At 41.8% G+C, this 26,149-nt stretch overlaps 1 protein-coding gene across 2 annotated transcripts; it reads right to left on the bottom strand.

Annotated features, from left to right (window-relative positions):
* Nucleotides 1-226: 226 nt before the first annotated feature.
* On the bottom strand, nt 227-24,928 carry Gnl2 (G protein nucleolar 2). Of its 2 annotated transcripts, none has more exons than XM_090335195.1 (16): nt 24,775-24,928; nt 23,317-23,401; nt 22,311-22,405; nt 20,030-20,169; nt 17,137-17,321; nt 16,696-16,762; nt 14,436-14,594; nt 13,783-13,896; nt 8,523-8,651; nt 7,475-7,579; nt 6,322-6,480; nt 6,021-6,134; nt 3,648-4,099; nt 2,181-2,278; nt 1,298-1,383; nt 227-394 (listed from the first exon to the last, which is right to left on the bottom strand). In XM_090335195.1, the coding sequence occupies exons 1-16, from the start codon at nt 24,836-24,838 to the stop codon at nt 242-244; spliced, it is 2,205 nt and encodes a 734-aa protein (XP_090191321.1). In that variant the 5' UTR covers nt 24,839-24,928; the 3' UTR covers nt 227-241. The 2 variants fall into 2 exon arrangements, with proteins under 2 accessions (XP_090191321.1, XP_090191322.1); XM_090335196.1 differs by lacking the exon at nt 24,775-24,928 and adding an exon at nt 24,313-24,576.
* Between the last annotated feature and the right edge of the window lie 1,221 nt (nt 24,929-26,149).

Raw genomic sequence — 26,149 nt, 5'->3', positions numbered from 1 at the left:
AAGGGCAGTCTCTCGAAGAACCCAAGACCATCGGAAATGCTTGATGTGCCATCAGACTGGACAGCAGAACTTAATGCCAAAGGCCTCTACCTTTGTTCTCACTAGCATTGGTGATGGCTTCAAACGCCAAACCTCAGAACTAGTGCACTGTGGCCTTAGTAATGACAACGGAACATGAAGAAAATGAATATAATCTTTAATTGACTATTTTTGTATAAGTTAATAAACAACGTTTTAGACGTTACTGCTTATGCCTGAATTTTTTGTGCTTGTGTTTCTGTCCCTCCGAGTCATCGCTCTTCTTCTTGTTCCTGTTTCTGTTTTTAACATTGTGTGTTTCATAGTAACGCACACCAACTCTTTTGGATCGCTGCTGTCGTTCTGCTCTCCTCCGCTATGAAAAAAAAAAGGACAAGAAAAAAAAAAATTCATCAAACACGGAGACCCATACATCTGAATGGCCTTCTTATCTCTGCTTTACTTCCTGTGCATTTCCACCACAGCTATTAGAAGCAGAGCTAAAAATGGGCAGGATCTGCCGGATAGACTAATTTTGATAAGAACTGAGTTCTGTGTAAGAAATGCCTAGAGATGTCAACACATTTCTGTGCCACTTGCAGAGAGAATTACATCATGGGTTCTGCTAATCTGCTGATGGGAGGAAAAACCTGAATACTGGGCGGTAGAGGAACATCCTACATGAAGAAAGGCCACTGGGGGGTGTGTCCTTGCTCTAAAGTCTTCCCTCACTGTCCGCTTCCTGTCCACCATGAGGTGGACAACATTCACCTAGCACATATTCACACAGCCTCGATGTTCTGCCCATCATGTGGGCCTCAGCAACCCAAGACTGAACCCACTGGAAATTCTCCTCTAAGCTGTCCTCCTAGGTATTTTTGTCACAAGTACACTAACTAAAGGTTGTTCATACCCAATAGTTAAATCCTTTCTGTGGCATTCTTGACAAAATATTGTCCTCCCCAGAGGGGCTGCTACAGTTCCACACATGATACAAAACTGCCATTTATCAAGATCACTGACCTTGCCAACCTAGCCAGCTCTGTGTCATCTTGAAAACTCTTCCAGCCAATAGGCCCATGTTCAAAATCAGTATACAGGAATTCCTTAAATATTCTTATGGCTATAAAGGACTGTTCTTGATTTAAAGTAACTTCAAGTCAAGGGATTCCTGGGCTTCAGACACAGGCCATATTTGTTTCAGAAAGAATAGGTCCTAAGAACTAGACTTCTTTCTACTTTCTATATGTACCTCTTATTAAAGAATCAAAACACATACTTCCTTTGATGTCACTGTCCTCTGAGTTTTATTTGAATGTTCGTCATCCCTCTGTGCCTTCCGCTTCCTTCCCTTTTTGGTGGGTGCTAGACACAAAAAAATACACAAAACATCCACAAGAAGAAGAAAAAAAAAAAACAAGCGTTTGTCAAAATTTGAGTCTTATCTGGAGAAAAAGGCTAATAAAGGGCCAACTGAAAGAGGAAGCCAAGGGGAATGAATGGGTAAGCAGAAAGCAAGTCAGATGCTGGGAGGGAGCCAGGTCAGCACAGACCACTTGGGACATGACAGTCCATACTTGTGTATATAAATACATTCTTACTACTGAAGCTGTCAGCAGAATTAACTTTGAAGAAGAAATACACAAAACATACCCCATCCCCTTTGACGATAGACCCTCCTTTAGATTTTAAAGATTAATGCTGGTACTAATGTAAAGCTGGCGGCTCACTTCTGTAATTCTACTCAGGAAGCTGAGATCTGAGGACTGTAGTTTGAAGCCAATTTTGACAGAAAAGTCCTTGAGACTCAGCACTAATTGAACAACAGAAAAAAGCTGGAAGTAAAGCTAAGGCTCAAATGATAGAACACTGGTCTTGAACAGTAAAGCTTAAGGACAGTGCCTTAAGCTCAAGATTCAGGACCAACCAGCACAAAAAAATAAGATAATGTTAAACAAAGCAAAGTCTCAGAACTGCCAATTTAATACTGACATGAGTGCAGGCTGAAAAATAGATCATCTAATTTATACGATGAGAGGAACTAGGGAAATCTGTCAGATGGAATAAATGGAGGACAGTAGAAATATTCTGGAAATGTAAACAGGTTCCAAAAATCCTAAACATGCAAATCATTCTGAACAACTTAAATAATTTATCTTCACCTTCATCATCCACATCTTCAAATGTTTTTTGTTGTTCAGGTGCTTTCCTTTGTTCTTCATATTTTGCAAAAATCTTTTCACTTAACCCCTTGGGGATTCTGAAAGAGAAAGGCAAAGCAACCATGGTGTCAACTAACACATTCCACTCAACTACCCAAATCAGGCAATTTAGAGACACCTGCACACTCCCTTAAACAAGTCCCTTTAGTGTGGGCCTGGTGGCTCACAGCTAATAATCCTAGCTACTTAGGAGGCTGAGATCTAAGGATCCTGATTCAAAGCCAGTCCAGGTACTAAAATCCGTAAAACTCTTATTTCCAATTAACCACCAGAAAACTGGAAGTAGCACTGTAGCTCAAGGGGTAGGGTGGCAGCCTTGAGCTGAAGAGTTCACGGACAGTGCCCAGGCCCAGAATTCAAGCCCCATGACCAACAATCGAACAAACAAAACAAAAAGTCCCCTTAGCTGAGTGCAGGTGGCTCATACATAATAATCTTAGCTACCCAAGAGGCTGAGATCTAAGGATGGAGGTTCAGAGCCAGCCCAGGCAGGCTCTTTGTCTCCAATTAACCACCAGAAAATGAGGAAAGTGTGGCTCAAAGTGGTAGAGTACTAGCCATGGGCAAAAAAGCTTAGGAGGAAGTGGCTCTATGGCTCAAAATAAAGTTGTAGAACACCAGCCTTCAGCAAAATTGCTCAGGGGCAGTGTGTAGGCGGAATTCAAGTCCCATGACCAACAACAAAGATTGAAAAAGGCTGAAGAACTGTTCTAAATTTAAAACAAAGACAAAGCTCAGGGACAGTGCCGCCCAGGCCCTGAGTTCAAGCCCCATAACCCACAAAAACAAAATAAAAAGAACTTGAGGTCCTATGTGAAATAATAAACCTAAAGAAAACCAAAGGAGGACCAGGAGTTTGGCCTAGTAGCAGAGTGCTTGCCTAGCATGCACCAAGACCTAGGTTCCATTCTTTGGTACTACATACATAGAAAAAGCTGGAAGTGGTGCTGTGGCTCAAGTGGTAGAGCTCTAGCCTTGAGAAAATCCAAGGACAGTGCTCAGGCCCAGAACTGACAAAATAGAAAACAAAACAAAAAAAGGACTAAAGGTATGGTTCAGCCTAGAAAGCCCGATAAATTGAACTTAAAAACAACAATGACAACAAAAACCATCATTCCCAGGCCGGGCATGGTGGCTCACAGCTGTAATCCTAGCTATACAGGAGGCTGAGATCTGAGGATCAAGGTTCAAAGCCAGCCTGGGCACTAAAGTCCGTGAGACTCCTATCTCCAATTAACCACCAGAAATCTTGAAGTGGTGCTATGGCTCAAGGGGTAGGGAGGTAACTTTGAGCTGAAGAGCTCAGGGACAATGTCCAGGCCCAGAGTTCAAGTCTCACAACCAAAAACCCTCATTCTCCTAGCAAGTTTTGGGCAAAGAAATGAACAAATTTTGACAAGATATTACCTGACTGCTGAAAACTTTTTAGCTTTGGCTTTATTTAAAAACTTCTGGTATTTGGCAATCTTTTCATCCAGAGCTCTAATCACTGCTTTGGTGTCATTTCCTATAGGCTCTTCTGGTGAATCCTGGAGAGATCCCTCCTCCTCCTCCTCCTCTTCCTTGTCTACTGTTGGCTCTGGCTCCGGTTCCTCCTCATCTGAAGAAAAGCTCTCCAGCTCTTCTTCCATGTCTGACATTTCCACAGGAGCCAAGTCATCCCCAGAAAATTGAGGCACAACGTTAATTTTTCCAAAGTTCTGGCGAACCCGGGCCAGGATCTGTTGCATCTCTGAGCTGGCATCACATGGATTGTTCTCTTCTTTTTCAAGTACAGGCTCTTTGCTTTCTGCAGGTTCCTCTTCTGGAATATTGTGGGACCCTTCTGTGATAACTTCTGAAGATGAGGAGGGTACAGGCTATTGAGGGACCAAATGGGGGTGGAGGTGGGAAGAGAAATAGAATCAGAAAAGGAAAACTTAGACTGGTACTTAACAAGGTGCTACTTCTGAATGCAATAATACTCGTATCCTCTGGAAGATTCCAAGGACTTTAGGAGTCTTGTACTGGGGCAAAGACTATATATGTCTGATACACCAAGAGCCAAGTGTGGGATGTCAGGAAGTCCTGCTAACCCAATTCAAGGTGGCGGGGTATTTTTGAGGAGGCCTGTGAGTAGTAGTCTATACACACCTTCATGACAGGAGGCAAAAGCCATCCTAGTCTCTTCTCCACAAAGGGAGCAAAGAGCACCCTACAGTGTACCTGGGACATCCAGAGTACCGAAAAGTCATTTGCTGAAGAGGGATGGCAAAGGGGAACTGGTATGATGGGAATCCACTCATGGAGTTTTGAGTATGAGCAACTAGATCCAAGTTTAGTGGTCCATACAGCTCTTGGAAAAATTATTCTGGTCCCTTATTCTGTCATTGTCTCCTTTTTTGTGTGTGAGGCAGAATTCTACTGAGATTCTAAAAACTGAAAAAAAAATCTCACTAGAAAATATACAAATTTTTATAGCATTTCCTGGACTTATGTAGCACTTTACTCAGCTGCTTTAACTGTGGAAAATCTCAAGTTCAGGAGTTCAAGTTGCATGGATAAGATGGTAGAGAGAAGCATCATGGGAAGCTTGGCATGTACAGTCATGACACTGATGCCTGTAACTGTGACCCTTTCTACCTCAGTTAGTTTGAAGCTAATATACAAATTCATTCATATTTAAGGCATGACCTCCAGTACCCACAAAGCTTGGCATACAACAGATGCTCCAACCACAGTCGTTGATTGCATATATCAAGAATGGCTGACTTCACCTATATTGGAAAGAAGGAACTGTTCTGTTTGGCTACCTGTGGTTTTAGGGGAGAGAGAGTATGGAAAGGAGATTAACATCAATTTTTGGTATGTTAAGTTTTTAATGCTGAGGTAAATATTCAACTGGTAACACCTCATTATAGTTCCAACTCTGGAAATTGATTCCTATGTAAAGAGCTAGATGGCCAGGAGTTTGGCCTAGTGGTTAAAGTGCTTGCCTAGCATGCATGAAGACCCGGGTTTGATTCCTCGGTACCACATACATAGAAAAAATGCCAGAAGTGTTGTTGAGGCTCAAGTGGTAGAGCTCTAGCCTTGAGAAAACCCAAGGACAGTGCAAAGGCCCTGAGCTCAAGCCCAGGACTGGCAAAAACAAAACAAAACAAAAAAAAAAAAGAGCTTGAGTATGGCTCAAGTGGCAAGAGCAAGGCCCCAAGTTTAAATCTTTCAGAAAAAATTACATGAACTCAAATGACATTAACATAGAAATAAAACTTGAAGCCATCTCTTAAGATTTGGCCTTAGAAAGAGAAAAGCCAAGTGCTGTTATGCCCTGGGGCATTCACTGCTGTGAAAAGGGAAAGGGACAAGAGAGAGGCTTCCTGACCAAACCTGAGTCCACTTTTGTGGAGCACCACTACATGCTCTATTCCCTACTTGAGCACACATTTCTTGAGGGCAAGAGCTATTACCCATTCCCCTCCCCCCACTTTTTTTGTGCCGGGCACATGTTTGGTTCTAGTAAATGTTTATTCAATAAATGAACCTGGGCAATGCATTTGTTCTTCACATGTAAGAAAGAGAATCAAGATGACCCTGACACTTAAAAGTGCCATCTTTTCACAAAGTGGTATCTAAGTTGATCTCTGATATATTTCTGCTTCTTAGTCTCTAAAGCCATTCCTGAGAGAACGAAGGTGGCAGTCCAGGATGACACACACAGCTAAAGTATTACCACAAAGGAAGAAAGAAGATGTGCCGCAGAGGGAGGCAATCAAAAGTTTCATTCCGTCCAGTTCTTACCTGAGGGGAGCTGGGAGATTCTGCACTGGGAGGCTTGACAAAGAAAGGAATCCGGCCCCTCTGCCAGTCATTAAGAACCATCTTACCCACAGTCTGCAAATCAGGCTCTCCACCCTGAAATGTCAAGAAATATTCTCAATTAACTTTCAGGAACCAAATCACCTCTCACTTTGAGGGCACTGTAGCTGGTCCTAGGTGCTCATCATCACCACCTGTTTACATGACACATACAAAACAGGTCCATAAACCTTCTTCCACAGCACCCAGCAGTTTATACCACATCCACACGGCCTTGGCTCACCTTTAATAACTTCCCAGTACGGAAAGCTAGCTTCTCAAGAAAGTCTTCAGCATTCTCCCAAGAATCAATCTTGTATGTCTTGCTAATATATTCTGGCTTTGCTCGTTCAAGAACAGCACCAATGTGATCTTCAGGAGTCTTAATTTTCTCAACTTGAACCTAAATGGTAATAGAAATCTGTTGCCTACAAACTAATGGTAGAGTGCTTGCCTAGCATGCATAAAGCCCTGGATTGGATTCCTTGGTATCACATATACAGAAAAGGTCAGAATTGATGCTACGGCTTAAGTAATTGAGCACTACTAGCCTTGAGAAAGCCCAAGGACAGTGCCCTGAATCCAAGACCAGTACGAAAGAAAGAAAAAGAAAGAAAGAAAGAAAGAAAGAAAGAAAGAAAGAAAGAAAGAAAGAAAGAAAGAAAGAAAGAAAGAAGTCTGCTGCCTACAAACTCTATTGTGGACTCAGAAAGTTCTGGTGTTTGTTGTAAGGCGAAATGAACTTCAATGTTACAAAGTGAGAGGAGCCTGGCAGCAGCATGTCTCTGGGGTGGCCAGACATGGTGGTCTACAAGAACCACTGACCACAGTCAAGAGCCCAGAACTCAGCTTTAATCCCAGCTTACCACAAACTGGCTGTGTGGCTTCTACAAGCAGTAGAGGCTTAGAACAATCTGTGTTACCCATATGTAGAAATGGTTAAAATCCTGCCAATACCAGGGCAGGAATATGCACAGAATGTGTGGCCAGAAGCATGGTTATGTTTAAGAAGAACAATTTAAAGTTTCTGGCTTATTCAGAAACAAGCAAAGAAATGACTGGGTTCCAAAACTATAAATCCAAGGAGATGAATGATCACTAAGCATAAATAGGCCCTGCTCCCCTCTGGATCGTATAGTTTCCACTACCCACTGTACCGTGGATGATACTGACCAGATTTGCCTATGGCCCCGTGACCTCCTCAGATAGACGGAGCCAAAGGAGGCTTCCTTGTTCCCCAGTTTCAGTAGACAAGCTGATCGACCCAAACTGCTTTACCAACAAGAAACGAAGGTCTTTGGGGCTCCAACCCCCTCTCCTACCCACCCCCCACCACACATTTATATAGTCCCACTACTACAGAAGGCCAGGAGAGGCTGCTATGACCAAATACTCACAACTCCTTTCAGCACAATGTCTGTCTCTGAATCTTCGGAGGGATATACCACACCTGGACAGTCAATCAGGAATATACGACGCATCAAGGTAATATACTGCCAGACCTGGAACATAAAATTCTAAATCAGAGACATCGACACTAAGAGTTTAACTTCAAACCCTTGAAGCTGTGGTTGAAGAGGGCAAAAGGGAAGGGCTGAAGGAAACCAATCTGCTAAGCAATCAAGTTTAAGAATACTCCTATTTATACCATATAAACTAGTTTCCATCAGGTTAAAAGTCTAAGAATAAAGCAAAGAGAGCATTTCCTTTTAGGACTGTACAGTAACAAAAAGTAGCTTTTAAAATTACTTTTAGAAGCACAGTACTGTTTTCTCTTTGCTTCTAGAGAGAATCACATTGTTTCCCTAGAGAAGAGTCTGTCCAGGTATTGACCCCTCAACTAAGACAATTTACTCTGGGTTACTTTTCTTAACTTAGGCATTGAATATTCCTGGGTTAGTTCTGTCCACCAAAGTAGAAGGCTGGAATGACAATATAAAATAGCCTTAAATCTGAATGTCACCCAGTAAAGCATGCAGGAGCCAATCAAAGGGTGTAGCTCTGGGAGCCAGTGGCTCAAGAATATAATCCTAGATACTCAGGAGTTTGGGATCTGAAAATCCTGGTTTGAAAGTAGCCCAAGCAGACAAATCTGCAAGATTCTTATAACCAGTTATCAGCAAAAAGCTAGAACCCACCCAAGCACTAGTGGCTCATGCCTGTAATCTTAGCTATTCAGGAGGCTGAGATATGAGGATTGTGGTCTGAAGCAAGCCTAGACAAAAAGCTCATGAGACTCTTCAATTAACCACTCAAAAATTGGAAGTGGAGCTGTGCCTCTTAAGTGGTAGAGTGTCAGTCTTGAAAAAAAGAAAAAAAGCCTAAGCCCTAGTTTAAGCGCTAGGACTAACACTAAAAACAAAACAAAAAACAAACTGCGTGTGTTAAACAACCACCCTCAATCAAAAATAAAACATGCAGGAGGATCCTGTAAGACAGACATACCTTTGTTTCACCTGCAATGGGAGCCACGCTGCAGACTTTCTTGGAGCGCAATGTATTAATTACAGAACTCTTGCCTACATTTGGATAGCCAATGAACCCCACACTGATCTGTTTCTTGTCTGTGTGCAACTGTGCAAAGAGAATACATATCATGAATAAATTACAATGATGAACCATGTTACTTTGCTAATATTAAAAAAAACTGGGGCTGGGAATGTGGCTTAGTGGTAGAGTGCTTGTCTAGCACGCATGAAGCCCTGGGCTCAATTCCTCAGTACCATATTAACAGAAAAAGCCGGAAGTGGTGCTATGGTCAAGTGACAGAGCGCTAGCCTTGAGCAAAAGATGCTCAGGAGTGGGGCTGGGAGTTTGGCCTAGTGTTAGAATGCTTGCCTAGCATGCACAAAAATACAGGTTTGATTCCTCCGTACCACATACAAAGAAAAAAATCGAAGTGGTGCTGTGGTTCAAGTGGTAGAGCGCTAGCCTTGAGAAAGCCCAAGGACAGTGCCCAAGGCCCTGAGTTCAAGCCCTAGGGCTGATCAAGAAAAAAAACAAAAAACAAAAAACACAGCACAAGTTGATAGAACTTAATGTAAAGCTTAAGACATACTGGTTACCCAGCTTGAGTGAGATGCACATACATACTTATTAAGGTAGAGGCAAATCATTTCCTTAGCCATTCAGGTAAAAACATCATCTTTGTTTGGAAGTCAACTGCCTATAGGTCAAGAAGAAAAAAAGAGGCCAGGTATGGAGCCTCACTCTTGCAATGGCAGCCCCTTGAGAGGCTGATGGGGAGGGTGACAGCTTCAGCCTGCATAGAGTGTTAAGAGACTACTGCAGCAGTAAGTTATTCAGGGTAGGTTACACTTGTTGGGTATACTTAGGAGAAATGCAGTTTGAGGTTGGCCCCAGCTAATAAACCTGAGACCCTTCCTGAAAATAACTGAAACAAGAGAGGTAGAATGTGGCTTAAAAGGTAGAAACCTGCCTAGCAAGCAGGAGACTGAGTTCAAACTCTAGTCCTGTCAAAATACAATCAAAATGACTGTTAAAACATGTTCAGAGTCAAGAAGCTTAAAAGATCCACTCAGGGCCAGGAGTGTGGCCTAGTCATACAGTGCCTAGCATGCACGAAGACCTGGGTTCAATTCCTTGATACCACATTAATAGAAAAAAAAGCTGGAAATGATGTTGCAGCTCAAGTGGTAGAGCTGTAGCCTTGAGAAGCCTAAGAACAGTGCTCAGGCCCTGAGTTCAAGCCCCAAAACTGGCAAAAAAAAAAAAAAAATCCACTCAGTGACAATCCTATGACTTCTCTCCTTTTTTTTTTTTCTTTTTTTTAAAATGTTGTACAATTCACATTTTCACTGCTGAAAGAAGCATCAAGAAAAAAAGGAAATGTTAAGACTCCTGGGTAAAAGCTCTTTTTACTCAAGGCCAGCACTCTCACCACTTTGACCCACAGCTCCCCTTCTGGTTTTCTAGTGGTTAACTGAATGGATTTCCCTATACAGGCTGGCTCTAAACCGCAATTCTCAAATACCAAGCTTCCCGAGTAGCTAGGATTACACATATGAGCCATCAGTGCCCAATCTCAATCTTTTAATAAAACCAACTACTTAGGAGGCTGAAGCAGAAAGATCTTTTGAGTGTAGAAGTTTGGAGCCAGCCTGAGCAATACAAAATAGGGTTAGAAAGAGAACAAACCTCTAACTAAAGAGGGTGGACTAAACATGTACATATGTGCTGATCTTACTCACTTACAAATGCCAGAAATTAAACACTGCAGTAATTAGAGACAGTTGCAGTAATTAAATACTTAAACCAGTAGAACAAAAACATAGGAAATTGAAGAACAAGGTGAAGAAACAAAGACAATAAAATATGAATAGCTAAAAAGTACTATCTAAAACCAGGCACTTGTGGCTCACACCTAGCAACTCAGAAGACTGAGATGTGAGGATTGCAGCTTAAAACCAGCCAGGGCAGGAAAGTCAGTAAGACTCTTATCACCAATTAAACACCACAAAAACCAGAAGTGAGTTGTGATTCAAGTAGTAAAGTGCTAGCCTTAAACAAAAAAGCTCAGGGATGGTACCCAAGCCCTGAGTTCAAGCCTAGGACTTGAATAATAAAAATAAAAAGTACCATATACTTAGCCCACTACATAGTATGACTGCAAATAGAGAACACTGAAAATCCTGTAATAATGCCAATCAACCACCCAAAACCTGGGAAACTGGTGGGTGGTATCTACAAGGACAGGACAAAGGACAAAAGGATTGGCAGCCAATCTGCCTAATGAGCCACTCTGTTCCCTTCAGCACTAGTACATAGTCATCTTCTCCATCAGAAACCCAGGGTCTGGAAAAACCATTTCAGAATCTCTGCTTGTCTGCAAATATCTTCACTTTCCAAACCTAAAGGGAACCTTGATTTAGAGAAAACACAGCAAAAGGGAAGTGCTCTCCAAGTCATTAATTAAGTCTAAACATCAACTAGACAAACCTTCTAACTCCTATTCTCATAGAACCCTGGTATCCAGTTTACAGACGCCCCAGAGCTGAAGACTGGAAGATTCTTTTCTGGAGAATCATGGACCAAGGGGAAAAAAAAACACTAACCCAAAAACTACAGACTATCCTACAACAAAATATCTGGCTCCCTATCTAATCACCACTACAGTGAAATCTACTACCACAGCCTACTCACTCCTCCCCAAAATACGTTGTTTCCCATATCTCCCTTTTGAGATAGTTTCTCTATGTAGGCCATGCTGGCCTTGAACTCATTATCCTTAACCTCCTAAATGCTAGGTATACCACCATCCTGGCTCTTTTTGGGGAGATATAGGTTCTTTTTTAGGATGTAAGTGCCCAGACATGTCGAACTCCTGAGCTCAGTTAATCTTCCTGCTTTTACCTCCCAAATAAATGGAACCACAGGTCCATCTTTGTGTCAACATAAAATCTTATTTTAAAATATGAATGGAAAAATCAAGATAATCAATATACAAAGTATTACTGTAACAAAAAAGTCAGGAAAAAAAAACAATGCAACTTGGAAGTAATAATAAGTCAATGTTGGGAGAGAGAAAATACTGTACCCATAAAATAAAATGGCAAAGGGTCAGAAAGGCAGTAAAACAAGAGCTTTCAAAAACTGATGTGGTTGAGCCTGCAAGAAGACCAAATGTCATATAGGCTCCAGAACATATACAATTTAAAACTTAAATCAAGAGGTAAAACCCAAATTCCTCAAAGGGAAAACAGATGACAAAGGGCAAAAACCAAACTTCAAAGAACCACACAGTATCAGAGTGTAAGTTCCACTGAATGCCTTGCTCACTTAACTAGTAAAAGACCCACCAGGCACAGTAATAAACAGGAATTAAAAAACAAAAACAAAAACAAAACCTAGCCACAAAAGATGAGAGTCAGAATGGTCTCAGATTTCTCAAGAGCAACAGACACCAAAAGACATGGCAGTAGTGTTTGTAATATCCTAAGAAGCAACACTGTAAGGTAAAATAAAAATGTTTTCAGCATGCAAAGTCTCTTAAAACTGTGTTAAGTATTCCTTCTGAGAAAACTGGGAAAACAAACCCATCAGAAGGAGGGAGCAATCTGGTGCTGGTGACTCATGTGTATAACCCTAGCAATCCAAGAGACTGAGATCTTGAGGTTATCAGTTTGAAGCCAGCTAGGCAGAAGGGATTGCAAGACTCCATATCCAAAATAACCAGCAAAAAGCTAGGCTGGACATGCGACTCAAGTGACAGTACCAGCTAAGCACTTGCTCAGAGTACTGGAAAATTTTTAAAAAAGGAGAGAGGGGAGCTGGGAGTTTGGCTTAGTGGTAGAGTACTTGCCTAGCATGCACGAAGACCCAGGTTTGATTCCTTGGTACCACATACATAGAAAAAAGCCAGGAGTGGTGCTGTGGCTCAAGTGGTAGAGCTCTAGCCTTGAGAAAGTACAAGGCCCTGAGCCCAAGCCCAGGACTCCCCCCCCCTCAAAAAAGGAGGGAGGGTAAGTAAAAGGACAAGTAAGACTTATAGCAGGCCTAGGAACAGCCAGTTCCTAATGAAGAGAGGGAAAAAGGTCTGATGGCCACAGTGGACTACCTATTATATTCAGAAACTCTCCAGGTTTCCACTCTACCAGAGCAGCTGCAGGCCTATCAGTGGTACATAGAAACAAAACAGAAAAAAATGGAAGTGGAGGTATAGCCAAATGATAAGAGCACCGTCCATTAGTAAAAAAGCTGAAGAACACAAAGTCCTGAGTTCAAGCCCTGGTATACATACAGACTCACAGACGCAGCAGGCAGGCACATACACACAGACAAACACACACAGGGTCTTCAAGACAAGCAAATTAAGACTAGGAAAAAAATGCTCCCATCAGAAAGGAATCCATTCAAATGTTTCCATCATAATAATATAACTTCTGAATAATACAGCCCAACACTTGTCTATAGACAAAGTAGATGAAGAATGTGTGAAGAGAGGACTATAAGAAACCTAATCCATGGGCCAGCAATTTGGCCTAGTGATAAGAGTGCTTGTCTAGCATACACAAAGACCCACGTTCAATTCCTCGGTACCACATAAAAAGAAAAGAAAAAAAAAAAAAAAGCTGGAAATGGTGCTGTGGCTCAAGTGGTAGGACTCTAGCCTTGAGAAAGCCCAAGGATAGTGCTCAGGCCCCAAATTCAGTCCCCAGGACTGGCAAAAAAGAAAAAGGAACCTAATCCTGGTTGGGGATTTTGTTTTCTTTTGTTTTTGTGCCAGTCCTCACTTTGAACTCAGGGCCTGAGCACTGTCCTTGGGCTTTTGTCAGTCCTGGGCTTAAGCTCAGGGCCTGAGCACTGTGCTTGGACTTTCTCAAGGCTAGAGCTCTACCACTTTAGCCACAGTACCACTTCTGGCTTTTTGTATGTGGTACCGAGGAATCAAATCAGGGTCTTTGTGCATGCTAGGCAAGCACTCTACCACTAGGCCAAACTCCCAGCCCTATCCTTGGGCTTTCTGAAAGCTCTTAGAGCTCTACGACTTGAGCCACAGCACCACTTCTGGCCTTTTCTATGTATGTGGTACCAAGGAATCGAACCATGGTCTTTGTCCATGCTAGGCAAGTAATCTACCACTAGGCCAAACTCCTGGCTCCCCAGCTGTACTTCACTGTTGCCCAGTCCTGCCTTTTAACTCAACGTATGTCCAGGAAAAGATTTTGAGGAGCAGTCTTCATACCTTCCCAAACTGCCGTAGAAGCTGAATGAATGCTCCTTTGCCAAAGGGATTAGTAAGACTTGCATGGAAAGCAAGTGTTGGGTAGTCCTGAGAGAGAACAGCAACCCATCGTTTCTAAAGGGAGAGAACAAAGCATGCTGGTAAATTTTACTTCCTTGAGTTATGATTTGCAGAAGAATCAGAGCTGGAATTACTGTGCTGGATTTCAAATACAGGTGTCTAAAAAAAGTTATTTATAATTCTTTGAAATGTTCTTTCAAGTATGACAGTGCTTTTCTTCTGAGTACTGCAAAACAGTATTTCCAAAATGCCTGCACTGCTACTACTTGCAATCAATGGAACACAATGTTTGCTGCAGTACAGCAGCTTCCTATCTGAAGGGCACACCATCACAGGTCCTGCAGATGTCCTGTAGCTGCTCCATAACACAACATGCCATCAGAGGAAGAAGGGTGACCCTATCTGTTATCAATATAGCACATGGCAGCTGTTTTCAGTAAGAACTCTGCAGACTAGAAACCACTTCAAGAGCACAAACACTTCAATTTCTGAAGTTATAAGAACCACAACAATGATGCATTAACAGATACTTAAAAGTCTACTTGAGCTAAAAGTGGTCTTTGGCATCTACTTTGAATAAAATCCATACTTACTGTTGCCCATGTTGGAACAAGATCACATTTGTTGAGCACAAAAATAAGGTGTTTCCAGGGTTTTTCCTTTTTCAAGTAAGCTTCAATGTGAGGGGAACGGGTACCCATTGGATCTCTAGCATCAAGAACTTGAACTACAACATCTGATGAATCTATTACCTGCAAATTCAAAGAGGAATATTTTGCTATAATACATAAAAATCCAAGATGGACGAACTATAAGGGAACCTGGGAAAATAATATTTAGAAATTGCAAAGCAACCTGTGAGGAGGGTAGGTATAGCCACTATCAATGCCAGCCAGCAGAACTCAATTTTGTTTTCATTCTATGAGTATTTGTGTGTGTGTGTGTGTGTATGTGTGTGCCAGCCCTGGGGTTTGAACTCAGGGCCTGAGCACTGCCCTTGGACTTTCTCAAAGCTAGGGCTCTACCACTTGAGCCATGGCACCATTTTTGGCTTTTTCTATGTATGTGGTACCAAGGAATCAAACCCTGGTCTTTATGCATACTAGGCAAGCACTCTACCACTAAGCCAAACGCCTGGCCCTCATCCTATGAATACTTAAAACTTGCTTTTTTGTGTGTGTCAGTCTTGGGGCCTGGGTGTCATCCAGGAATCTTTTGTGCTCAAAGCTAGTACTCTACCCACTTGAGCCACAGATCTACTTCTGGCTTCTTTTGATGGTTATGGAGGTTAAGAGTCTCATGGACTTTCCTGTGTGGGCTGGCTTCAAATAATGACCCTTCAGATCTCATCCTCCTGAGAAGCTAGATTTACAGAGGTGAAATAAGCTCCAGAGCTTAGCAAATTTTCCAAATTTTAAATACAAAAACTAATAGCCTGGTGCTGGTGGCTCACACCCGTAACTCAACTCAGGAGATTATGATCTGAGGATTGCAGTTTGAAGCCAGCCCAGGCAGAAAGTTAGTGAGAATCTTATCTCTAATTAGCTACCAAAAAAGCAGAAGTGATGCTGTGGCTCAAACTGATAGAACTCTAGCAAAAAAAAAAAAAAAAAAAAAAAAAAGCTTAGGGACAGTACACAGGCTCTGAGTTCAAGCCCCACAACTGACAAAACAAAACTAAAAACAACCCTAAATTACTGAGTTAACTCTTAATTTCCTAACTTCTAAGTATCTTAGGTTACATGTATTTCACACAAAAAAACTAATAAACTATATGTTTAAGTTTCTCTATTATTGTACTGTTTAGTTACATACTTCAAGGTCCTTCTTCCTAAAAATATTATTTTCATGGACATAGATCTCAGCCAGTTAAGAATCAATCAGGACTCAGGGGGAGAGAGCTGGGCAAAGTATCAACTTTTCCAGACATATGCTCTCACCTAGTAATTCTCATGGGGCCCAAGTAAGATAAGTGGTAATCTAAGGAAATATTGGACAGCAAAATATTCAGTGTAGGGCTAGGAGTATGGCCTAGGGGTCTAGGGGTAGAGTGCTTGCCTACCATGCATGCCTATCACATACACACAGAAAGCTCAAGTGGTAGAGCACTAGCCTTGAGAAAACCCAAGGACAGTGCACAGGCCCTGAGTTCAAGCCCCAGGACTGGCAAAAAAAATATTTTTTTTTCAGGAGCAATGGCTCATGCCTGTAAGCCTAGCTACTCAAGAGGCTCAGATTTGAGGATCCTGGTTCAGAGCCAGCCAGGTACTAAAGTCCATGAAACTCTTTTTATCTCCAATTAACTACCAAAAAACTGGAACTGGCACTATGGTTCAAGGGGTAGGTCGATAGCCTTGAGCTGAAGAGCTCAGGGACAGCGCCCAGGTGCAGAATTCAAGTCCCACACCAACAACAAAAATTCAGTGTATATAAAGTAGTTGTCATTTTTTTTTTTTTTTGCCAGTCCTGGGCTTGAGCTCAGGGCCTGAGCACTGTCCTTGGACTTTCTCAAGGCTAGAGCTCTACCTCTTGAGCCTCAGCACCACTTCTGGCTTTTTTTCTATGTATGTGGTACCAAGGAACCGAACCTGGGTCTTCATGCATCTAGGCAAGCACTTTAACCACTAGGCCAAACTCCCGGCCGTAGTTGTCATTCTTATGCAGGTAATTTTAAACATAGTTCCCTAGAACAATGGTATTAAGTGTGGCTGCCTTAGTCCTGGTTTCTTTGTGGAGGGAAGACAATGAACAGATAGCAGAGCCTGTACTTTATGTGACAGAGTGTCAATCTATTAAAATCAGGTGCTCACAAAAATCATGAAAGCCAAAGAACTAAGAATGGAAGAATCTTACCTTGTAGAGCTCACCCCATATTCTTTTGGACTGTCCCTTTTTATATATCTCTTCCTGGGCTTCATTTCTAAACAAGAAAGCACTCAAAATGAGCAACAGAAGCACCACCAAGATGAAAAGGATGCTTACCATGGAATACAATCCAGCTTCCAAAATAAAGCACACTCTAATATACAATATATATGAACCTTGACTACATTGTATAAAGTAAAAAAGCCAAATGCAAAAGGAGAAAATCTTGTATGATTCAACTTGTACAAGATCCCAAGGCAGGTCATGCTTACAAAACAAAGTAAGAACAGTAGTTACTGAGGCTTATCTCCTATTTGCCAATAAAAACAACAACAACGCAACAAACAGGCTGGAGGCATGGTTCAAGTGACAGAATAACATTGAAAAGAAGCAGAAGAACAAATGATACCAAACACTTCGAAAACATACCTCACACCAGTGTCCTCAGTTACCAAATCTCGATCCTTGCCCTGGTCATAGCTCTCTTTGGACATTTCAGCGTTTTCTACAAGAGACTGCATATCACTTGCAAATAAGTTTGGCCGCTTTCTCTGTGACTTCGGTCCAAATGTAGTTTCAAAACTTTCAGTATCAAGAATGTGCACCTTTGAATTCTACAAGCAAAGAATTACAGATAAAACTAAGAAAAAGAGTAAAAAAGTAAAATGCTAGTAAAACCACCTGCTTTACCCACAATAAAATCCGTAAGAACATGGATTCAGTCTGGTTGCAAATCAGATATGCCCACTTAAACAGTATACTTGTTCTTCTATTCTGAAGTACTCTAAGCTTCTTGGGAGAAATATAAAAGTAATACAAATAAAGCAAATATGAATAGTTGTGTGGTATTTGCCAAAAACTGTTTTATTTCATATATCATAAATTTTAGTCAAATGTAATTAAGGTTACAATGATGAAAATTAATGTATTTTTTTGGGGGGGGGGCAGTCCTGGGGTTGGGCTCAGGGCTTGAGCACTGTCCTTGGACTTTCTCAAGGCTAGCACTCTACCACTTGAGCATCAGCACCACTTCCGGCTTTTTGCTATGTATGTGGTACCGAGGAATAGAACCCGGGTCTTCGTGCATGCTAGGCAAGCACTCTACCACTAGGCCACACTCCTGGCCCGAAAATTAATGTATCTTTTCTGACTTTTTTTTCTTTTTAGCTTTCAAGCAAGTGCATAAAATTTGCCAAATTCATAGACTTTGTCAATGACAATTATACTCAAATTTATGTTTTTTTTTTAAACCAACTGTAAATGCCAACTTTTTCTTGGAAGTTCATTTCTTTCATGGCTAAAAGGAATTGCTTGTTTTGTAAGATGCATTTTCGTTTCAGATAACATTTTCCCCAATTTAGGTAACCTTTTTATTAAATGCACATGGAAAGAGTTCAGATGAAAAACATGTAGCAAAGTCCAAAAAGAATAGGTTAGATGTGATAAAAGAAACTTGATACTAACAAGAACTGGATGTGCTTGTAAAGGAATTACAGGCACAGGAATTCTTGAAGCAGGATAAAAGTTAAAGTCTGAGTTAGCATCTATCATATAACAGAATGTTAAGAGGCAGCAAAGAATCTCATTTAAAAAGAAAAAAAAAATCACTCTTTCCCTCAGTATGAGCTTGGTAAGCAACTGCTACAAAACTTGGAATTAGAATGAGCCTCACAGCTTCTGAACTTTAATTTTAACTTTAAGTCCCTTTGACTTCTAAGGTTCTTTAAACTTCTACTGTTTGCTTTTCCTTCGGTATTCCTTGCTAGCTCCCAAGTGAGGGAACAGCCTCAAACAAAGACTCATATTTTCCATGGGAACTCGGTTCTAAAGTCAAGTACAACCAAAGTTATTCTTGAAAATCTTATACCTATAAAATATAGTAAATAGTTTTGTGTGTATGCTGACACAATGTTCATATGTAAACCAAATTACATTATTTTTTACCACACAGCTACATAATTCTAATACACAAAGAGCTAAATGTGCAAAAGTTAAAGCATATTTGATTTTACTCCCCTGTTCAGAATAATCTTGGAGTTAGATCTCCTAATATGTCATGTCGCTATCACATTAAAATAGAACAAGTAAGCTTTTGAGGCTAACGTAGAAAATCCATCAGTAATTTTAGTGAAACTCCTGCTGTACCAAAATATAAGCTGACTGCTATAAATGCAGGTTCTCCATTCTACCTATCAGCTATCGAAGCACTAGATTTAAGGAGCACCCAATAACTAGAACAAAACAATAAATCCCTAACAGAACCTCTCTGTTCTTCCCAGAAACAGGATTCAATAGTTGGTCAGAAGATGGCTTTAGGGAGAAATGACAAAGAGAACAAGGGAAATGAGCAACTTGTCTGTGGTTCATGAATTACACTCATGTGTTTCCCTGAAAGAAAACAGTCACTTCACTAATAGGTGCCATTCTTCTAGTCCATCATAAAACAAAACATAATTGACAAAACCTGAGGCAATAACCAGGCCCTGGCTTTTATTTTGTTCTCCAAGTAAACACTGTTCTTTGAACTGTTTAATCCATGTATGCATGTCAATGTTTTCCTCTCCTCCTTATACTGGAACTGAAGCGTATATACTGGCTACGTTTCTGGGAATTATTATTCAATGTAAGTAAAAACGTGCAGGCAAACATTAGGCCATTTCTTTGTTCTATTTGAAACTCATTCCACTCTACTCCATCCAGATTCAGTTCTCATTGTACTTCAAACTTCAGCAATCAACAACTGTCTGACAGCCAGGGAAGAACAAAACACCAAAGGACTCCTTCCATTTCAATCCTAATGCTACATCTCTCTGTAGTCTGATGGAATTACCACTTAAAACAAGTATGCCTATCAACATAAAAAAGGGCTAGGGATGTAGCTCAGGGTTAGTACTTGTCAAGCATGTCCAATACCCAGTGTTCAATTCCCAGTACTGCAAGAAGGAAACATTAAAATTACTACCAGCTATACTGTCAACTTAGTTGTTATGAGGAAGTGGGCTATATGCTTACTTAGTAGGCCAAACACTTTACAGTTGCATCTGTGTCCATACAGGAAGACAAGTTGTCTTTACAGGCAGGAAAGTGAATGCTCATGGAGAAACCTAACTAAGGGTACTGAAGGGGACTGAGTAAGGTCCCATTCCAAACTCAGCATTTCAATCCAGTATGCCACTGTAGCTGCTTGGCAAAACTAAAAGTGTGAACCCTACCCAAAGGTGCAAAGAGAAAACTCTTCGAAGAAAAAATTTTAAAAAAGTTATAGAGTTCTCTCCAGGAAGTTGTTCATGCAATTCTATCTCCAGGATATCCTATATCTTACATGAGGCTGGATCCGATCATGGAGAAGAGACATTGGTAGCTTGCTTTGCTTCATGACAACTTTATATGGATCCTTCATAACTTTATCCATTTCCTCTTGAAACTTTTGTAATGATGACTGCTTAATCACACGTGTGTTTCCTGTTTTACAAGTAAAAACACTGCTATTTAATAACTTAGATTCGCTTACTTCAACATCCATTCCACCTGACACAGTGAAAGGTATTAAATAACTCTCACCCACCCAATCAACTACACATTATTCCTTATAGCTGCTTTCAACATAGGGGGAAAAAAAAATCTAACACCTTCTCCAGCACTCATCCACAGTGAGTGCTGATCTACCAACCCCAACACTCATGAATATCAATAGTTTTCCAAGCCTATTTCCTGACTAGATGTAACTGGAAAAAAAAAATCACTAAATGAAAATAAAATTCGACAATGTCCTTGTTGTTCTTGTTCTGGCAAAGAAATCTGGAGCTGGGCTATGAGTGTGGTCTAGTGGTAGAGTGCTTGCCTGGCATGTCTGCATGTCTGAAGCCCTGGGTTCAATTCCTTGGTACCATATAAATAGGAAAAGCTGGAAATGATGTTGGGGCTCAAATGGTAGAGCACTAGGCCGAATTCAGGCCCTAGGACTGGCAAAAAGAAGGAAAAGGATGGGGTGGGGAAGAGGGGAGAAGAGAGGAAGAAGAAATCTGGAGGCAATTATAGCTGATCAGTTTGTAGAGATAGGAATCTTGACACTCAGCAACTCCTCACAATTGTAATTTTTAGGATAATGAGGGCTTGAAGAAACTGTGAACCACTAAATCTATTCTAAAGAAAACAAAACAAAGCCCTGGAACACTATGTGGTGAACCCCTTATAACTGAGAAATCTAGAAGGAAATATTAAATTAAACAGCAATGCAGCACAAATGTAAACATCAGTGTGATGACAGTAGTTAATGTTTACACAATACTATTTGCTAGCATTTTTCAGACTTATTTAACTGACACAACAGTCTTGTGAGATACTATTCTTTTTGTGTTATGGGGTTTTGAACTCAGGGCTTTGAGTTTGTAGACAAGTGTTCTACCACTTGAGCTTTAGTTATTTTTTCAGATAGTCTTTTCTTTTTGGCTGGGTCAAGCTCAGACTGATAGGCTCCAACCTATGCCTATACCTATGTAGGTACATATGTACACCAGACTTGAGATGAGTGAGGTCTTGCTAAACCTCTTGCTCGAAATTGCTATCTCATGGTGGTACTACTCTTTTTGTTGCTGTTTTTGTCAGTCCTATCTTGAACTCAGGGCCTGAGCACTGTCCTTGGACTTTCTCGAGGCTAGAGCTCTACCACTTGAGCCACAGCACTAGTTCTGGCTTTGTTCTATGTATGTGGTACTAAGGAATTGAACCCAGGTCTTCATGCATGCTAGGAAAACCACTCTACTACTAGGCCAGACTCCTGGCTCCAATGATGGTACTACTCTTACTCCCATCTTTTGGAGATTATGAAGACTGATGGACAGACTTAATAAACAGTCTCATAATTGCCAGAACTTGATTTCAAATCCAGGCTCTATGGATCTGAAGTCACAATACTAGCAGACATGCTAAATGCCACCCTATATTATGTTGTAAACATTTTTCTCTTGTGATGGTGAAAACTGAATCTAGGCCTTGGTGCCTACACTGCAATGCTCTACCACTGAGCTCCATCCCCAGCCCCTTCCTTGATACTTTTCTGTGTTGCAGTTAAGGGTGTAGAGGTGTAAAGGATAACATCTCTCCTCAGGCACAGAGTCAAATAGCAAGCAAACAATGACCACCAAGTGCCTAAGTAAGAGCCAATTAAAGACTAAAAGGTGAGTTCCCAAAGGAAGATGTGCTCTGAGACTGGAGATACTTTTTATTCATAACTGGAAAAGCCAAAAAATGGGATCCATTCTGTTGCAGGCTGAAAGACTGCAAAGCCACCTATCAGATAGTACAACTAGAAAGTGAGAGGCAAGAGTTCCAAGATTGATGAATGTGAGTCATTAAGGACAGCTTTAATTGTTTAAGTGGCAAGGGGCTCACAATAAAGAATGAGGTGCTCTTTCAAATAGAAGTATTTAAGAAATCCACTAGTCTCAGAACTTTTTTTCCTACTGAAAAGATGTATCCTTTTCTTATAAAATCTTTGACAGTTTGACTAACCCAAAACATCTGTCTTTTAGGTATTTGCACACTCTATCCTTTTCTACATAGCATACATTTTACAGAACAAAGAAACAGGTGACAATACTCACCAAACCATTTAATATTTGGCTCTACTCGTGCCACCGTGCCAGAAGCCACTGTTGATTGATACTGCAGGGGCTTAATCACTTTACCACGACTGTTTCTAAATTGAGGAAATAACAGATTTGGGTTGACAACAGAAGAAAGGCAACAACAGCAAAGTTTGGCTTACAGAATACCCTTTCCATCAAAAGCCTTTTCTTTTTTTTAAATGATCATGAAATACAGCTTTCAATAAACAAAAAGCAGTTCTACATTTGAAACAGATTGTCCAAAAGACATTTACCCTCTTGCAACAGAGCACATAATGATTTCTGCTAGATGAATAACAATGCTGTTTAAAAATCCATTTATTGTTTGTTTGCCTCTTAAAAAAAAGTCACATACTTGAGTCTTTTGGGTAAATTAGTTGAGGGCTGGTTTAAATGAATTTCAAGTAGACAGTGATTTATCCTGGAACTCAAAACTCTAAAACAAATTGCAAAGAAGGTGACTAAGAGAGATTAACTTTACTGATGTTTGTGTTTAAGATACATCTTTTAGAAGAAATGAAGAATTTAATTACCAAACAAATTTCAATCAGCTAGCAAATGTCACACTCAGCAAGTCCCTAAAGTAGAGGATGCCTCAGCAGAATTCAGAGTTTTTAAGTGCCACAATATTGTGAAAATGGGTTTTGTGTGGTTTTTTTTTCCGGGAGGGGGGGGAGCATTCATAAATAATCCTGCATTATTTTTTTAAAATTTCTATCTGATGGTAATTACCTCTGAAATTTAATAATCCATTTGTGGAGACTAGCTTATAAGGAACAAAACTTCTACCTTGGGAAGTGTGGAACAATCACCATTTCACCACCCACTTTAACTAGGAATTGATAATTTTGGTATTTGAAAATATACTATTCCTATTTTGGGTAAAAGGGGGTGAGAACATCAGATACTTAACAAGTCCTAGCTGAAAGTCAAGGACATCATAAAAACAAAAAGGGCAAGGAAGTCAGTGCCCGAAGCTCACCTGCGCTCCTTTTGCCTGTACATATTCAGGCGCCGGATTGTGGCCCGGTCCCTCATGTTCTGGCCTCCTGCTCCCTGTACTCGATCTAGGAATAGCAGAAGTTGTCGGTATACTATTGGATAACCAAATGTCCCATCACTGTTTAAAATGTACCAAGCAATTAGGCAAGCTGCTAATACATCACAAAATTTCTACTCCAAGAAATTACTACTACTGCAGTGCAGCTATGTAGTACATCATGACTGACCGAATCTTTTAACTCCAAAAGGATTGGGTATTAACAATGACATCATCTCATTTAATCCATATGATAATCATATAAAGAGAAACATTATGCTGATGCTGCAGACGGAGAAATCTAGGCACGGTGCTCTGGCACTTCACCTACATGAAACATCTACAAACTGTCGGTGCCAGAATTTTAACACAAAAGCATGTGAACACCATCTTTGCCGTTAAGCATGTAGACACTTCCTTCCATGATCCGGTGTATGAAATCCTGAGCGTCCGCTGCATGCACTGTTTTAATACACACGTGTTCTTCATTTCTGAAGTGAAGAAGTTAAAATTGGTAGCAATTCTTGCCTTCCATGTCAGAGACAAAGAGAATGGCAAGGCAAATAAGCGAGGTACTTTTTACCTAGCTTCTCCTATCAGCTGTATGCACCTGAAGTCCTGGTAGCCCTACTTAGAAAAGCTATTTTTCCTATTTTGGTTCAGTTTCTTCACAAAAAAAAAAAAAAAAATCACAACCTCCGAGGGCCTAGATTCCAGGCTATTCAAACTGGATCGTTCATCCAGGGAAAACATCTGACACGTGTTAAGTAATTAAAAACAAACAAACAAAACCCCAACCTTCAAACCATAAAGTTTTATTAACTAAACTCGAATGGAAGAGACTACCCCATCTTTACCCCGCGGGGGGAAATCTGCCAGAACCTGTTCCGACCTGGGGAAAACACAGAACGCGATTGAAAACGATCGCCATCTCTCTACCTAGAGGCGTAGTTCCTCGGGTCAAACCTGCAATCGTTCACCTAGCTGGCCACAGCCAAGGTGGCCACGAAGCGTGGTCAAGGTATGAAAGACCGCCCGGCGGACCTGGCGTCTCTGCTGGCTCGCCACGCAGCTCCCCGAGCGCCGGGGGCCCCGTCCTCCTCACTTCCCACGGATTCCCGATTCTCCCGGGGGAAGGGCCTCCGAGGCAGCCCACGAGTTCCCCTTTTCCCGGCTCTGGGCCAGCCCGGCGTGGAGCTGTCAGGCCCGCCGGGCGCCCCCGGGGCGGCGGCACAACTTGAGGGGAGCCGCACTCGTGACTCGCTTTCCCCCTCCCCTCCGCACCCCCGAGCGGCGCCGCCAGGTGCTGCCCCCCCCCCCCCCGCTGCCCCCGCGCGGCTCCTCCTCCTCCCGCCATGCGTCCGTCAGGCCCCCACCCTCGGCGAGCCCCGGCCCCCGTACCCGGGTTGGTGCTGGCCTTGGAGGGGTTTATGGTGCTCCGTCCTTTGTACTTGGGCTTCACCATCTTGCCGGCGTGAACCAGGACGGTCCTGGCTTAGACTTTGGGTAAACGAGCTCCGAACCTCCTAGGCCCAGCAGACGTGCCCAGCGTAAACCACGCGCGACTACGCAGGTGGGGATACGTCACTTCCGTCCGCGCCGCGGCCCGCCCCCGTTCGACTTCCGGTGAACGCTCAGCAAGCTCTAGGACCCTCCCGGCTCTGGCTCCGCCCCTGACGCTCTGACGTCATCCGGATTGGAGCTCCGTCCCCTCCAACCCTAGCAACCGCCAAGCGGCCTCTCCATAGCAACCTTGTAATCACCCGGGACGGGCGACTTAGAACTCCAGATTCAAAAGCCATTTTTTTTCAGACCCATGACTCAGATTTGTCTCCTGAGTTTGTCCTTTACCTCTTCCAAAAATGATGGCTGAGCTGGGAGTTTGGCCTAGTGGTAGAGTGCTTGCCCAGCAGGCACCAAGACCCGGGTTCGATTCTACAGTATCACATACATAGAAAACAGAAAAGCTGGAAGTGGTGCTGAGGCGCAAGCCTTGGGAAAGTCCAAGGGCAGTGCTCAGGCCCTGAGCTCAAGCCCAGGACTGGCAAAAAAAAAGAATGATGGTGCTTAAGACATTCAGCAGTAAGGCACTCGCTTAGAATACACAAGGCTCCAAAAAGAAAAGAAGACCTCTTAATGGCCTGATGGTTTATCATCTAGAACAGGAAAGGAGAGAGAGAAAGAAAGAGAGGGCCAAACAGGAAAGTCAGAAGTAGCACTGTGGCTCAAAAAAGAAACTTGGGGACAATGTTCAGGCCCTGAGTTCAAGTCCCAGGACTAACAAAAAAGAAAAATCTTTTCTGTCTAAGATGTCTAAATCAGCTACCTTCTGAAGTGATTCAGTTAATTCTGCTTTATTGACTTTATAGTATTTAGTACAAGCTGAAATGATCTTATCTACAAGTATATATTGACTGTTTCCTCAAAACTAGAATGCAGAGTTCATTACAGCAGACACCTTACACATTTGTTTACTGTCAGCAACGCTTAGAATAAACACCTGAACTAAAATAAAGACTCCCTAGCCACTCATTGAATAAATAAGAAAGAATAGAAGAATTGGGAACCTGGCTGAAGAGGTACAGTGCTAGCCAAGTGTGAGGCAAAGAATACAAGGAAGTGTCTCTTGAACTGAGGACAAAGAAGGGCAAAGAGATACAACAATTTCTGTTCCTATAAACCAAAATGAAGCCTCTAAAGGGCAACGTTTCACCAAGAACCCTCCCTCTGCTGTTTGGAACTTCATGTTGTTTGAAATGACCACCAGTCATGCCCT

This window comes from Megascapheus bottae, chromosome 6, assembly GCF_031878675.1.
Source record: "Megascapheus bottae isolate mThoBot1 chromosome 6, mThoBot2.hap1, whole genome shotgun sequence".
In the NCBI taxonomy this organism is placed as follows: Eukaryota; Metazoa; Chordata; class Mammalia; order Rodentia; family Geomyidae; genus Megascapheus; species Megascapheus bottae.
This window is presented reverse-complemented; position numbering and strand designations above follow the sequence as displayed.